At 38.2% G+C, this 15,535-nt stretch overlaps 2 protein-coding genes and 1 long non-coding RNA gene across 3 annotated transcripts in view; 2 read left to right on the top strand and 1 right to left on the bottom strand.

Annotated features, from left to right (window-relative positions):
* Positions 1 to 426: 426 nt before the first annotated feature.
* LOC138323232 (NAD-dependent protein deacylase sirtuin-6-like) lies at positions 427 to 6,492 on the top strand. The gene is made up of 7 exons (XM_069267663.1): positions 427 to 586; positions 1,216 to 1,384; positions 1,562 to 1,798; positions 2,506 to 2,592; positions 2,753 to 3,087; positions 4,036 to 4,229; positions 5,035 to 6,492. Exons 2-7 carry the CDS (start codon positions 1,249 to 1,251, stop codon positions 5,225 to 5,227), a joined length of 1,182 nt encoding a protein of 393 aa, XP_069123764.1. The 5' UTR covers positions 427 to 586; positions 1,216 to 1,248; the 3' UTR covers positions 5,228 to 6,492.
* Positions 6,493 to 6,611: 119 nt separating this feature from the next.
* LOC138323233 (elastase-1-like) lies at positions 6,612 to 9,932 on the bottom strand. The gene is made up of 6 exons (XM_069267664.1): positions 9,797 to 9,932; positions 9,019 to 9,205; positions 8,706 to 8,802; positions 8,300 to 8,477; positions 7,182 to 7,321; positions 6,612 to 6,944 (listed from the first exon to the last, which is right to left on the bottom strand). The coding sequence occupies exons 1-6, from the start codon at positions 9,831 to 9,833 to the stop codon at positions 6,789 to 6,791; spliced, it is 795 nt and encodes a 264-aa protein (XP_069123765.1). The 5' UTR covers positions 9,834 to 9,932; the 3' UTR covers positions 6,612 to 6,788.
* Positions 9,933 to 11,209: 1,277 nt separating this feature from the next.
* The window catches only part of LOC138324529 (uncharacterized), a 35,682-nt gene continuing 31,356 nt past the window's right edge, over positions 11,210 to 15,535 (top strand). Inside the window, exon 1 of the long non-coding RNA XR_011208639.1 lies at positions 11,210 to 11,296. This is a non-coding gene — a long non-coding RNA (uncharacterized lncRNA). The remainder of the gene's footprint in view (positions 11,297 to 15,535) is intronic.

The following is a 15,535-nucleotide window of genomic DNA, read 5'->3' as shown; positions in this document are numbered from 1 at the left end:
TAAAAGTCTTTTGAGCTACAATATTGCAGCTAACCGAACAGCACTCCTTAACGTATTCACTAAAATCCCCAAACTTATCCATTCTGATTAATAGAATGGGTCACAATGAGAAAGTTGGTATTTCCATTACTTAAAACAGGCTGTCATTTAGCGTGTGCACCTGGCCTCTTTATGCCTTTGCTTTTCATCATTTTCTACATGTGATCACTACTGATGTAAATTACATTGTGTTAGTAAATTTTTATCCTTAGACATCATCTGTATAAAATCCTTTCCCGGTTTGTATTATACAGTTACATATTCCTATTTTGACTGGGACTTTAGCAAGTCTATCTACTAAACAAACGTTGAACAGACCCAGACTTGGTTTGTTTACATCCTAGTTTCGCTTTGCGTTGCAACAACAATATGATTCAGAAACCGTAACCTAAGACGTCATCACCTGATTTAGTTATGACATACCTGTAGATACATACCTGTAATCAGATGTAACTTAACGAGCAAATAGACAAATACTGCTGTCCTTTCTACACCGACTTCACTTTCGAAAAACTTGCGTTTCAGCTGGTTGTCCGAAATTAATACAGTAAGTAATTGATCTATTTTTGAAGTGAGTACTGTACATAATATATAATAATATATATACATGACATATGTTTATATCAATACATACTGATCTTCATTACTGACAAAAATCGATCGTTATACATTGACAGCGATGTTTGAAATTAGGGCTGTATGATTATACATGTATATGTATGTATTATTTATTTTCGTGTAGAACGTTGTACATGTAGTTACAGATGTACAGTTAGTGTACAATATGTACTGTACATATACGTGAATAGGTGAGGGGGTTATATCTAGCTATGGTGTACTGTAGACAGATCACATTGTGTTACGTAGGCATTTAATTACATGTGTGTGTATATATATATATATACACTGTAGCTACATGTTGCCATGCTACATAAACAGAATACAATATATAGCAAAACACGTATTGAATAAGTCAAACAAAGATATGTACCTAAAATTAAGTTCACTTATATGTTTTGATCTTTAAGCTTAAAGATAATGATGCATTTAGAATAAAACTTTGTGCTCAAAATCTTGTCAAAATACATAAATTTAGTAAACATATTGTGAATTATTTACCTTTAGTGATTTCTTTACACGTTTTTTTTCATTAATTGGTGGTTATATATTTAAAAGCTTTGACAACGCAAGAATTTTTGAAATCACGAAATGGCTACTGCAAGTGGAGAAGAAGGAAATGCTGGCTCATATAAGTGTGATCTGAAATCCTGTAAACTCGGGGGCACTATTGACTCTAAAGATGCAAGGGCCGACGTTAGGGGCTACACTGTCAAGGCAACACCAGGTATCTTTTAGTCACATATGTATGAAACAATTCTAGACGTGTCTTTCGCAATATTTTTGGACTGCACTGTTGTTGTTTTTATTCTGATGTCAGAAGGCATACAAATTTGAAATATGTCAAATATTTGAAAATAATATTGAAGTTTTAAATGATGTATTATTTTTATACATGACTCAGACTTTCTGGCCACTTGGGATGATGACGGAGTGGGCGTGTTCCACATGACCTGCTGGGAGACATTGAGTGACCTAGCCCACAGTTCAAAGGTCACGGAACTCTGTAACAAGGAAAGGTCACTAGTCCTGGAGGCTGAGGAGACAGCGGAATTCCACCAATCTATGGACTGTGTTCTGGCTGATGCCTCCAGGATAGCCAACATGATCAAGGAGAGCAAATACCCTATAGCTTTTACAGGTAAATAATCATTATATATACCCCAACATCTTCACAGGTATCATTATAAATAATCATTATATATACCCCAACATCTTCACAGGTATCATTATAAATAATCATTATATATACCCCAACATCTTCACAGGTATCATTAACATTGATTATCACCGTATATTGAATTGTTCTTATTGTGCTGTTGCAACAACGGGATTGTTAATCAAATATAATAAATATACATGTATACTGCCCTCCTAAAGTTGTGTTACACATGCATTTTTACAAATATACATAAAATATGGAAATATGTTAACCTTGTTAATACAGGCATCCGTATTTATTGTCTATCAACTTATTTATCCTCTTTAATTCATTGATTTATTTTTCGAGAGGTTCTCAGAGATAAATTGTCAGAGCAAAAGAACAGTGTGCATTTGTTGTTTTTTTTTTGTAATTAGCGGTGTCTCTATACAGGCCCTGTCACTCAACTAACTGTCATTTTGATAATCCAATCTGATTAAAACCAGCTCTTCAATACCCTTACGCTATGCGTATTGAAGAGCTGGTTTTAACCAGATTGTTTGATAATCATGCCGAAAACCAGAATTCCATTTTAACTTGGTTGGAATATTAACAAAAAGCACTAAAAACAAACAAACAAAAACAAGAATATCTACAAACAATGATTATGATGTATTATCATCATCTGTAGCCTTAATTTCAAACAGGAGCTGGGATTTCAACGTCAGCCGGTATTGGAGATTTTCGTGGTATCCATGGAAAATGGACCAACCAAGACAAAGAAAAGGATCATGGTGAGTTTAACATTAAAGGGACACCAGACTATGTATTTACTGTTTTAATTTACATTCACTACAAATGCTCTTTAGATGGAAGAATTGATGTATTTAGCGCAAAAATACAATGTATATAAAGCTTATATACGATATGATTTATTCAATCTTAATATTTTAGGTAACCAGAAAGCTGGAAAATCGAAACCTAAGAGAAACACAATGTCTCTTCGTCCCACCTACACACACGAGGCCTTACTCAAACTGATAGAGATGGGCCACCTTCAGTATGTCATCAGTCAGAATACGGACGGCCTCCATCGTCTGTCTGGTATTCCCGAGGACAAAATCTCAGAACTTCATGGAAATGGCTTTGTCGAAAAATGTGAAAAGTGTGCGAAACGTTGTGTGATGAATCACAACCATCGGTTTGGTCCAAAGGACCCAAAGGTGCCTGCAAAAAAGTGTTCACAATGTCGAATTAATCACAGGACAGGGAGAATATGCCCCGATACAGTAAGTCTCATTATCCTTCTACTGTCAATGTAAGTCTGTATGTTTATTATGATATCTCTGATGTTATGTTTACTAGTAATTGTCCTGTGATCCAATGTCTTCACTGTTTGCCTCTAGTTATAGACGTCCAACACACAGGGGGCCAACTCAATGAAAATGGATATTGTCATTCATTTTTGTATTTGGTGGATGGACTGATGACTATATATAAGACAGTCATGTGATTTTTTAGCTCACCTGTTTTTAAAATAGGAGATTTGAAAAATTATTAAAAAATCGGGATATTTACTATAAAACAGAGAAATATCCCGATTTTTTAATAATTTTTCAAGTCTCGTATTTTTTGAAAAAAAAATCACATGACTGTCATATATACTATTCAGTCCATCCACCATATACAAAAAATGTATGACAACATCCATTTTCATTGAGTTAGCCACCTGTGGTCCAACATTGTCATACTCTTGTTCAGACCCCAAAGGTTCTCATCGTCTCCTCATAGAGTTTCTCATTGCTTTCCTTTAAGTATAAATCATATGAATTACATATTGAGCTACCTAATTATTATTTCATCACCTTCAATTTCCGCTATGCTATATTTTGATTTACTTGTCCATTTGTTCTTAAGTGTAGAATTTGTTTGAACTTCCGAAATTTTAGACGTCATTGGAAACCAAGTAAATTTTGTATGTTTTTCAATGGTTTACATGTATCTCGGTTATTTATATATAAAAAATGTAATGCATTTTAGCAGTCGATCGGTCATAAAACAAAAATAAACAAAAAAACAGATACCTTGTTAGTACATATCTTGAATAAGTGTCTCCTTTAAATATTTCTGATAGCGAACTTTGTCTTAATCCTTAAAATTAAAAATAAAATAAGTCTATAAAATAGAAATATATGTACACTTTACTATTACTGGGTACCTGTTGTCGTTTTCTACAGAAATGTAAAGGTTATCTGATGAACACCATCATCAACTTTGGAGACAACCTGGAGGAGGAAGTTCTAGGTAGTGCCGATGATAACGCCAGGAAAGCAGACATGGTGCTGACCCTCGGATCGACCCTGAGGGTGTCTCCGGCCAACAGTCTGGTCACTAAAGGTCAGAAACCTGTCCGACTGGTCATCTGTAACAGGTACGTTGAAAGCTAAGTCCTCAATCTAGTGTTACCGAAATTTAAGTCAAGAGAAATGGATTTTAAGAAAATGTGTGTGCCAAGTTTCAATAACGTACTTATTATATAATTTACATATAGTTAAATAACCAGATGATGAGTGCCAAAAATGAGGAAAAATATGTCCTCTCTATCCTGAGGTGGCATAGAGGTAAATTTATATGTTTAACAATTGATATAGCTTCCCGTTTGTGAGAAGGAACGGCACCTGGTGGGGGAGGGGGTTACAAATTATATGAGAAAACTATGATCTAAGCGTGTTCTGGATTCTGTCAAGTGGGTTGTAGATTCTAGCAAACAACATAGAATGGTGTCAAGCGAGTTGTAGATTCTAGCAAACAACATAGAATGGTGTCAAGTGGGTTGTAGATTCTAGCAAACAACCTAGAATGATGTCAAGCGATTTGGAGATTCTAATAAACAACATAGAATGATGTCAAGCGGGTTTTAGACTTCAAACAACCTAGAATGGTGCCAAGCGGGTTGTAGATTCTAACAAACAAGCTAGAATGGTGCCAAGCGGGTTGTAGATTCTAGCAAAACAACCTAGAATGATGTCAAGCGGGTTGAACACTTAAAACAACCTAGAATGATGTCCAGCGTGTTTTAGATTCTAACAAACAACCTAGAATGGTGCGAAGCGGCTTATAGAATCTACCTAACAAATAAAATGGCACAAAGAGGGGTTTAGAATCTGTCATAGACTCACTGTTAGAGTGATTTTCCACAACTGTTGTTGATTCCTTTGTGTCGATTCCTGTTACAGACAGACGACTCCGTATGACGACATTTGTGAGAGGAAGGACCCTTCCACCAAAGTCCAACTGGGCTGTCGCGTGTTCGGGGACTGTGATGATCTGATGAGGGAGATCATGCGTCAGATGATGGACTCGGCAGAGCTCGAGGAGTGGGAGCGGGATCGACAAAAAAGAATGAAAGTCTACGATAGTAAGCGATAGAGTTAGAGGGGTCTTTACGATTAAAATTCTCTGAGAGTATGCGGCAGAGGTAGAGGATAGAGTCTTTACCATTAATGACGACAGAAGTAGAGAGTGGTTTTTTTAGAGTGAAATCTTACAAGCTTACCTAGATCTTTTGAACAGTATTAGAGAATGAAGTCTTACGATAGTCGATGCAATTTAGGAAGATGCCGTCATTGATTGGTGACAGAAGCAGAAAGTGAAAACTGACATAGAGGAAAACGACGACAGAATATAAGTAAACGAAAACTGATGACAAATGGCAACAAGTGCTTAACACACGGGATCAGATGATATGATCGTCAGCAATAGATTTAATACCTGACAATATATAGAGTATGTGAATTCTACTCCACATAGTTCCTGTAAACAGTATAAAACCTTCACGCACGCTTATTATTATACTTTTCTTGATGGTTATAGAAAATGATTACTGCAGAATATTTCTAAGTATTGTGTTCACAGCTGGTGTTATAAAATTGTGGCATGCACTATTTACATATTGCTTATTTCAATGTTTGTTTACAAACAACCTTGTTATTTGTTTTTACTTTTATCACTTGTTACTTATTTTTATATGATGAAGCAAAGTTTAAACATACGATACTGGTTTAGATTTATATTGGTCGTTGGGTTCGATTTACACTCATTTTGATAAGATTTATTTGTAATTAATATATCGTTTTGTATTTACGTATTTCCTATACCGGTACCGGGCATTTCTTATATTCAAATGATCTTAAATGTATTCGATTTTTATGTGTTTATTACCACATTTCACGTTTCGTATTTTAACTCTAATAAAACACTGCTTATATTAATCGGAGTCATTGTCTATATTCTGCTACAGCCGTTGTTGCAATTCAACCAAAGTCATAGTTCTATCAGAGTTCTTTACACAAAGTATGTGTTTTGGTCAGAAAAAGTATTTATGTAAATGATTTTCGATGAAAATCTGCTGAGTATGTTTTTATCTATAGCAGTAGGATTTAGTTTTTTCCCATTATGATATCTAAAATGTGAAATAATGTCGAAATCTTACATCTTGTATAAACCACTGTGGGTCTCTGTCTGTGGTACAAAAGTGTGCTTGCTATGAAATAATTCTGCTTTCATCATGCTGAAAACCAATAAAACCGTACACTGGAACATTCTTCATTCTGTTCGTCATATATCTTACTCGAATGTTAGGTTTCTTATGACCTGAGAACAGCAGCCTTATGTCATTGCGTCCGTCAACTTTCATAGTGATTTTCAAAATCACGAACTCTCCGAAGCCATAACTTTTACATCTGTATTCCATTGGCAGTAAGCTAAATTTGCACAAGGTCATCGTTCATAACAAAATAATTAATGCATAACATAATTGGTTATCACTTTATTTCCAAAGACCCAAAAAACGGAAATGTTTATGCAAAAAAAAGTCTTACTTGTGATTGTGATCATTGCGCAATGTGGTTCAATTATAAAAATGCAAAAAAGTAATGTTTGGTAAAACAGTGTGTTTACGTTTGAATAAACCAAAAGACAAAATGTCGTCTCACTCTGCCATCTTACTGTCCATCCAATCCAAGTATTCGGACACACGAGTGTAAACATTGGGCATGTTTTGACAGTTAGAACTTCCCCATGACGTCACACCAGCCAGGATGTATTTCTCGTCCTTCTGACAGACAAGTGGTCCTCCGGAGTCGCCCTGGAAACAGAAAAAATCGGTTTACTAATAATACTTTCGTTTGGCATTGCATATTGTGTAGTATTGGTGTATTTTGGTTCCGAAATGCCTAGTTCATGATTCCGTGCATTTTGGATTGATCATATCGTTTATACATTTACCAGCAGAAGTAAATTATGAGGATAGCAGCCAAGAACAAACAACATTGAATCGTGATGCATACTAGTGCCGAATGATAAGTTTTGCATATTTACTTACATTACATGCGGACTCCGCACCGCCTCCAACACAAATGTGACTGGGAAGGATGGTCTGGAACAACCACTGCCAGTTACAGTTGGCGTTAGACATTACCTCAATCTGCACGTGCTGCAGCACGTCCGCAGCTCCGCTATCGGCTGCGAAAGAGTAAAGAGATTTAGCATCAAGACTAAAGAAGATAACTTGAGTACTTTATGCAATTATACAAGGACAGTGTGCCCTAAATGGGTCTTTAAAAAGTATTGTTTGTGCACCTAAAATGTTTCCTCCACCTTTATTGCCTTTTATGCCTCCATTCTTTCGCTTTCGGGATCAGTTTACCAATCTTCGCCAACCTTGTGCCAGTTTGTGCCAGATACCGTTATCCATAAAATTTGACATTATATTCTGTGCTAATATCGGATTGTAAGTGTTGTGTTAGATATTGCCAATCATATAATAGGGAGGAAATGAACTTTTCCATTCTGAAACAGCTCTAGTTTTACCAAACTTACCACATGTTTTACCCAAACTTACCACTTGTTTTAACAAATTTACCACTTGTTTTAACAAACCTACCACATGTTTTACCAAACCAACCACATGTTTTACCCAAACTTACCACATGTTTTACCCAAACTTACCGCTTGTTTTACCAAACTTACCACATGTTTACCCAAACTTACTGCTTGTTTTACCCAAACTTACCACTTGTTTTACCAAACTTACCATATGTTTTACCCAAACTTAATACATGTTTTACCCAAACTTACCGCTTGTTTTACCAACTTACCATATGTTTTACCCAAACTTACCATATGTTTTACCAAACTTACCATATGTTTTACCCAAACTTACCATATGTTTTACCAAACCTACTGCTTGTTTTACCAACTTACCATATGTTTTACCCAAACTTACCACATGTTTTACCCAAACTTACCGCTTGTTTTACCAAACTTACCATATGTTTTACCCAAACTTACCATATGTTTTACCCAAACTTAATAGATGTTTTACCCAAACTTACCGCTTGTTTTACCAATTTACCATATGTTTTACCCAAACTTCCCATATGTTTTACCCAAACTTACCACATGTTTTACCCAATTTTACCGCTTGTTTTGCTACCTTACCACTTGTTTTACCCCATCCGCTAATGTAACATCTGTCGCTTGAAGTGAACTCTTTGTTGGTTGCCGTTGGTATGGAGACGGTTTCAATACCGGAACTGCTAGTGTCGGCGGACTCTGAGAGTCTGATCAGAGCTATGTCGTTTGGTATCCCGTTAGCTGACCCGTCATACTGTTCATGCTAAAACAACAACAAAATTAAATGGATGAGATGTACAGAAAATGAACCTGCTTTTAAAGCGTTATGTTTAGTTTCGCTAGTTTAGACTAGGCCGAACTTCGGTTTAGTTTGATGGATGTGGTTTGTATATTGAAACTCCTAAAAAAGTCGATGTTACTCAAACCAGACAAAAAACGGTGAAATTTGATAAAAAGAAAAAAAATTATCAACAGATAAGAAAATACTGACGATAATAATGTCTGACACATCTAACGTCTGCTCCGCCTCGTGATCTGAACTCAGGACATGCTCACCGAGAACAATACGGAAGTTCCTCGTGTTTCTGCTGCAGAATCAGAGACAAAATCTTGCGTCAAGAACATTTATATAATGATTTTGGAAAATTTGACGTTATGGCTTATGTTTTTGGCATAAATAAATGCAAGATGATAAGAGTTTGGACAAAGAGCAAACGAAAGGAAACACCAGAACTCATTGTGGTTATGATTTAGTATCGTACTGAATATTCTTGGCTAGCGAAGTTGTATCCATAGATACTTACTCGAACTCGACGCAGTGCGCCGCTGTCAGTACCCACTCCCTGGCGATGAGGGACCCTCCACAGATGTGCCCGTATGTCCCACTCTGGCCCTTGTACTGAAGGGACGCCTGCCACGGCCACTGGCCCAGAATGGAGTCCACTCCGTTCACGATCCTACTGTCGGGGAACCGCGAGGGCAGGCCATACACTAAACAAGGAGTATATCATGATACAGAGAGCATTTTCACCGCAAAATCATTAAAAAATCTTAATCACATTAAACAATATTCATATTTGTACAGTTAATTTATTTTTCTTGTGATTACAATTTTTGACAAATTGGTACGTTTATTACAAATCGCCCACACTCCCAGTCGATTACTTCATAACTTTTTCTTTATATATTTCAAAAAGTTTCAGAGTAGATGTATTTACATTTCTAAAATAGATGGAATTATGCATTCATACAAAATATTCATTCTCCTTTTTATGATTTATTCCTTGCAATTGAATTGAATGTTGCCATATTCTTTTCAAACCGATTTGATTAAAAAAGAATATTTTCAATCCTCATAACAATACAGATTGTGTCGTTCATTGCGTGGTTCCATCGTGAACCTATTAGAACTTGAAAATCACTGCAGTGTTTCGTTCTTATTGAGCACATTCTAGAAACTAACATCGCCTTGTTCTGATCTATATTGACAATGTAATTAACTAATCAATATCTACCACATGGAGAAAATGACTGACAAATTAACGACTTATAACAAATTTCTATATGTATCGTCATATTTACCACAACATAGTAAACAGGAAATCAGAAATATCTTCATTGTCGGCCCGAGAGAGGATTTTTCCTCGTCGTATCTTGTTGTTAGTTCCTGTGCGAAATCCCTCTTAATTTTAGGATTTTAAGTCCATACGTTTTCTTTAAATACTCCGGGTGGTCCGAGTATATTATGACCTGTATATGACGCCATTTCGGACTGAACGAGACAGTCCGAGGACGTACCGCGTCTTACAGTATGGCGTATTCCCAAGTTTACAGCTTTCCTTATCCGAATGATACCGGGTTGTTGGTGATTAAACCAGGCGGCCGCCTTTCATTTTGGGTTATTATACGTCAGATCGTGTGAAATATTCTACTCCACATTTTGTTTAGCTCCTATATAACACCGTATTTCCCTCCTTAACATGCTTGAGAGACTATTGGATTCACTGCGGTATATAATTCAGTGTGTAGAGCTGTCGTTTGGAGTTCTGTCTAATAATTCCTGTGTTTATCAGAAAATGCGCTTTATTTTACAATTGGAAATATTCGAATAAGTTGTTGATTGAGATTGCAATAAAGTATGATTTATAGTGTTAGTAGATGACATATAATAATATGACGGATACCTCTACACATCATTGTTCGTTCAGCGATCAGACGTGTGACAAGCCAACATGACATTTAGTAAAGGAGCAATGTCGATCCCATGCATATATATAACATATTATATTATGTCATTCGATTGATTATGTGGTAGACCTTGCTTCAATTGGCTTGCCCGTGACACAGACGGACTGTAGTGAAGAGAATCAGATACAGAGAAATAGTTAGTTGATACCGATCATTTACCTTACACATGTTTTGAGAACCACATCCGATTGGAAGGAAACTTGGACGCCTCTAATACTACGCCTTTCACTAACAAGGGGCATAACTCCTACATACTTACAATGATTCCCCGCTATCAGAAGCCTTGGTTAGGTAAGGTGCCTTTATAACTACAGGCTGTTGCGTTAACCTTAGACATTTTAGACTATTTTGGTGGAGATTTTAGGTCAATATCTTGTTTTCCACGGATTTTTCTCAAAATGCTATTCCTTGGGAACCAGGGGTCATAGTGGGAGGTCTAACGAGTTTTGAAAATTGTTTCCTTTACCCCTATAGTTAACTAAGCACACTTGTAAGTCAAAGATCCACTCTAGACTAATACATCGTGTAAGTCTTGTAGGTAATAACTGTTTTGTTTCTTGGTATTGTGTGTCTTATTTCAGCCAGAACTATGTATGTGTCGAGTAAGCCGGAGTACTCGGAGAAAACCATCAATCCATGGCCAGTACCTGGCAACTGCCGAAAGTGGTCTAAGAATTCGAAACCCACTGGTCTAATTGTTTTAATACAATGTATTATATCACTCTATAACCCATGCACTCGCCCACCATGTACACAGTCCTGTTTTGTAACTTGCGGATGTTGTGGCAGACGTGTCTAGGAAGCTGACTCCCGAGAATATCGTTTATAATCATGGTAAGGTTTGATTTATTGTGTCCCGCTAAGTTCATATGTCTGATTAATGCTGTATTTGATACCTGCCGCACCTCGTGTAGGAGGCGACATCTGTAATACGCAATTGGCGACGTTATGAAATCCTAGCATATGCAAACATGTTTTGCACTTTATATCAACTTTGATTATGAATTGCCACATTACATTGTAGGTAACATAGGACAATGTAAACGATCGTCTGAAGACAAAAAAAAAGACGGTTCTGTATTTTTCTCCGGCATGGCATGTGTTATCACACTGACCGGGTTGTTGTATTGTATTAAATATCAGCTGATCCAGTCAGGAAAGTCTGTCAGCTCCGGCTAAAATCATTAACTCAAATTAGAACCGGGTATCTGTTAACATTCTGATCTACCAGGATTACTTCCCTTGGTTTTGGTTTATTATACTTGCGTCCTGTAAACAGTCATTTAAGGACGGCCTCTCGCACAGGGACCTGGCACGAAAATTTTTAACCAATATTATACATATATATAGTATAGTATCAAGGGTATGAACTCGGCGGTCGAGAAAAACGGACCTATTTTTTTAAAACCGTGATTATTTAAATAAATGGGTTCTATACAACATTGACGGATATCTTACCTTAAAGAGAAATGATTTATCTTTCCATTGAGTGCTTGATGAACAAAATTGGCCAAGTATTGACGAAGCTATGGCTTGATGAATCGGGAAATTTACGAAAAATATGCTAGGTAGACATTTCCCCAACTTCGCTAGCCAAGGGTATTAAGTCCGATTCTCTTCCTACTACCCTTGGCATATCTCACTTCAGAACAGGTGTTTTTGCTTTCAAATTCTGATTGGATGCGGCTAGGTTCAGGCGACCAATGAAAACGCAGCTTTGATTTGTCAACAAAACTGAACTGAAGCGGTAGTATAGTGACCTACATTTGTATAATGAGGCATCAGGCATATCTGTCAACATCAACTCCTAGCGAAATTATATTACTATCTATTTAATCAATTAGATGTTTTATACCAGCTAAATTAACGTCTTGGAGACGTTGCTCTTCAAACAGATTGGAAAGTACGTGCGTGGTTTATGTTTCACAAATTAAACAATTAAAAGATATACTACGATCTCGTTACAAAATTGGACACTGCAGAACTTCTGCATGAAACGCAAAAACTGGTGTCCGAACTCACTAATAAACAAATGACTCACACACATGTTCATCTTTGGTATTTTCAATCTGTCGCAAACAACACGCGTGTTTCATAGGGCGCTGCCATTTTTTCACCCATACAACAATGATACGAGTTTTTTAATTGGTTGCTTATTACGTAAATGGAAGGGGCGCAACTGCGGTGATCCAGCAGGTGGCGCAGTGCGGGACTACCCGTTCTGAAGTCAGATATGCCAAGGGTAAAAGCAGAGTATCGGCTTATACCCTTGGCTAGCGAAGTTGACATTTCCCTGTCCGGTCGAAATGTCCTTTCGGCTCTAATGGGTACCTCAAAAACCAAGCCAAAATCACAAAATCTACGCTTGTGGTGGTAAACAATACCCATAACCGTGTTCATCCACAATCTCCCTTGGAGGTGTCATGACCCGTACTTTGTAGAAACTCCATTTAAACATCGTGTAGCTCACTTACTTTAACCGTCACCGCCATGTTCATTTTTCTCTCGGAACGCTTCTCGACTTTACATATCGTGACTACATTATGCAAATTATGTTATGTTGTGCTTGTCGGTAAACTCGAGAAGCGTTCCGAAGAACAAATGAACATGTATATGGTAAGTGCTGGGTGTGTGTTTTGGGAGACTGTGTTTTGTGTCTTCTTGTATAGTGAAACTCTTTATCTGTTTATAGTGCTAAACACTAGGCTGAAGCATACCGCCGAAGACACCAAGCACACCCGGTCACATTATACTGACAACGGACGAACCAGTCGCCCCACGCCTTTCATGTTGGTTGCTAAGCAGAAGTAGAAACTACAACTTTTAGAATCCAGATCCAACCTCACAGGGGCGAGCAATCGGAGAAATTCATCAGAGATATTGAGAGACAAGCTCAGCCGAAGGCGTTGTCAAAGGAGACGTAAGAAGAAATAAGTTAGTTAGGAAGAAAAAAAAGATAAATATCCTAAATGTATTCGCCTTCTCTATCGAGCAAAAGGGGCAACAGGTACATATGTACAATTCTATATCTCACAGATAAACCACGTTGTACATAAAGTGACAGGAATGTTCTATGTTGTAATATTTGTAAACATTATGCACTATATAGTTTATAATACGGATCGCATTGGTCTTAGATACGAGATTTTGGTGTTTGTGGGGTCTGGGGGTCTCCCCCGGGGAAAATATTACGATTTAGAATGGCTGAGATGAGTTTTAAGATGTAATTTGATGATTTTGCGAGTGCAGGAAGCGCGAAATTTTGGTGTTTGGGGGTCCGGGGCTTTCCCCCGGGAAAAATATTACGATTTAGAATGGTTGAAATGAAGTTAACGATGCATTTTGATGAATTACGAGCGCCGATTTTGGTGTTTGGGGGTCTGGGGGTCACCCCCGGGAAAAATATTTAGATTTTGAATGGCTGAGATGAGTTTTACGATGATTTTTATGAGTTTAAAGCGTTCTTATCACGGTAATTTTTTCGATTTAAAGTTACCTGCATTTAGAAATGATATTTGTGAATGTCGTCATATGATTATGCTGATCGGTCTGAACTTTCGGTTTCACACCATCGGCACATTGTTGTGTATCTCAAAATTATAATGAATTAATTGTTTTACTAAGACTTATAAACAATTAATCTTTTAAAAGACATTTTTTTTAAATAGTAGAATCCCTTGATGGACATTGATGGACATTTTTTGTCTAGTTCATGTGTATGGAATTTGTATTATTTAAGGTTTGAACATTACGTGCTTGGATGTTTTAGGAAATGCGCCGCATTTTAAAATGAAGTACGACCCCCCCCCCCCCCCCCCCCCCCCCTTCCTACGGCCCTGATATTCTACAATAATGCCCCCACCCGCTTCCAACGGCCCAGATATTCTACAACAATAATGCCCCACCCACTTCCTACGGCTCTGATATTCTACAATAATGTCCCAACCCGCTTCCTACGGCCCTGATATTCTACAATAATGCCCCCACCCGCTTCCTACGGCTCTGATATTCTACAATAATGTCCCCACCCGCTTCCTACGGCCCTGATATTCTACAATAATGCCCCCACCCGCTTCCTACGGCTCTGATATTCTACAATAATGTCCCAACCCGCTTCCTACGGCCCTGATATTCTACAATAATGCCCCCACCCGCTTCCTACGGCCCTGATATTCTACAATAATGCCCCCACCCGCTTCCTACGGCCCAAATATTCTACAATAATGCCCCCACCCGCTTCCAACGGCCCAGATATTCTACAACAATAATGCCCCCACCCGCTTCCTACGGCTCTGATATTCTACAATAATGCCCCCATCCGCTTCCTACGGCTCTGATATTCTACAATAATGTCCCAACCCGCTTCCTACGGCCCTGATATTCTACAAGAATGCCCCCACCCGCTTCCTACGGCTCTGATATTCTACAATAATGTCCCCACCCGCTTCCTACGGCCCAGATATTCTACAACAATAATGCCCCCACCCGCTTCCAACGGCCCAGATATTCTACAACAATAATGCCCCCACCCGCTTCCTACGGCTCTGATATTCTACAATAATGCCCCCATCCGCTTCCTACGGCTCTGATATTCTACAATAATGTCCCAACCCGCTTCCTACGGCCCTGATATTCTACAATAATGCCCCCACCCGCTTCCTACGGCCCTGATATTCTACAATAATGTCCCAACCCGCTTCCTACGGCCCTGATATTCTACAATAATGCCCCACCCGCTTCCTACGGCCCAGATATTCTACAACAATAATGCCCCCACCCGCTTCCTACGGCCCTGATATTCTACAATAATGTCCCCACCCGCTTCCTACGGCCCTGATATTCTACAATAATGCCCCCACCCGCTTCCTACGGCCCTGATATTCTACAATAATGCCCCCATCCGGTTTTCTACGGCCCTGATATTCTGCAACAATAATGCCCCCACCTGCTTCCAACGGCCCAGATAGTCTACAACAATAATGCCCCCACCCGCTTCCTACGGCCCTGATATTCTACAATAATGCCCCACCCGCTTCCTACGGCTCTGATATTCTACAACAATAATGCCCCACC

The sequence above is a fragment of the Argopecten irradians genome, chromosome 5, assembly GCF_041381155.1.
Source record: "Argopecten irradians isolate NY chromosome 5, Ai_NY, whole genome shotgun sequence".
Classification (NCBI taxonomy): domain Eukaryota; kingdom Metazoa; phylum Mollusca; class Bivalvia; order Pectinida; family Pectinidae; genus Argopecten; species Argopecten irradians.
The sequence above is the reverse complement of the archived record's forward strand: the minus strand, read 5'-3'. Positions and strand labels throughout refer to the sequence as shown.

Bases quoted from the DNA above. Each gene is read 5' to 3' on its own strand.
- LOC138323232 (XM_069267663.1), top strand. From the start codon at position 1,249: ATGGCTACTGCAAGTGGAGAAGAAGGAAATGCTGGCTCATATAAGTGT. The intron at 2,593-2,752 runs GTGAGTTTAACA...TTAATATTTTAG, and splicing joins AGACAAAGAAAAGGATCATG to GTAACCAGAAAGCTGGAAAA. The intron at 4,230-5,034 runs GTACGTTGAAAG...TTCCTGTTACAG, and splicing joins CGACTGGTCATCTGTAACAG to ACAGACGACTCCGTATGACG.
- LOC138323233 (XM_069267664.1), bottom strand. From the start codon at position 9,833: ATGAAGATATTTCTGATTTCCTGTTTACTATGTTGTG. The intron at 8,478-8,705 runs GTCAGTATTTTC...TTGTTGTTTTAG, and splicing joins ATGTGTCAGACATTATTATC to CATGAACAGTATGACGGGTC. The intron at 7,322-8,299 runs GTAAGGTAGCAA...ACTCTTTCGCAG, and splicing joins CGGATGGGGTAAAACAAGTG to CCGATAGCGGAGCTGCGGAC.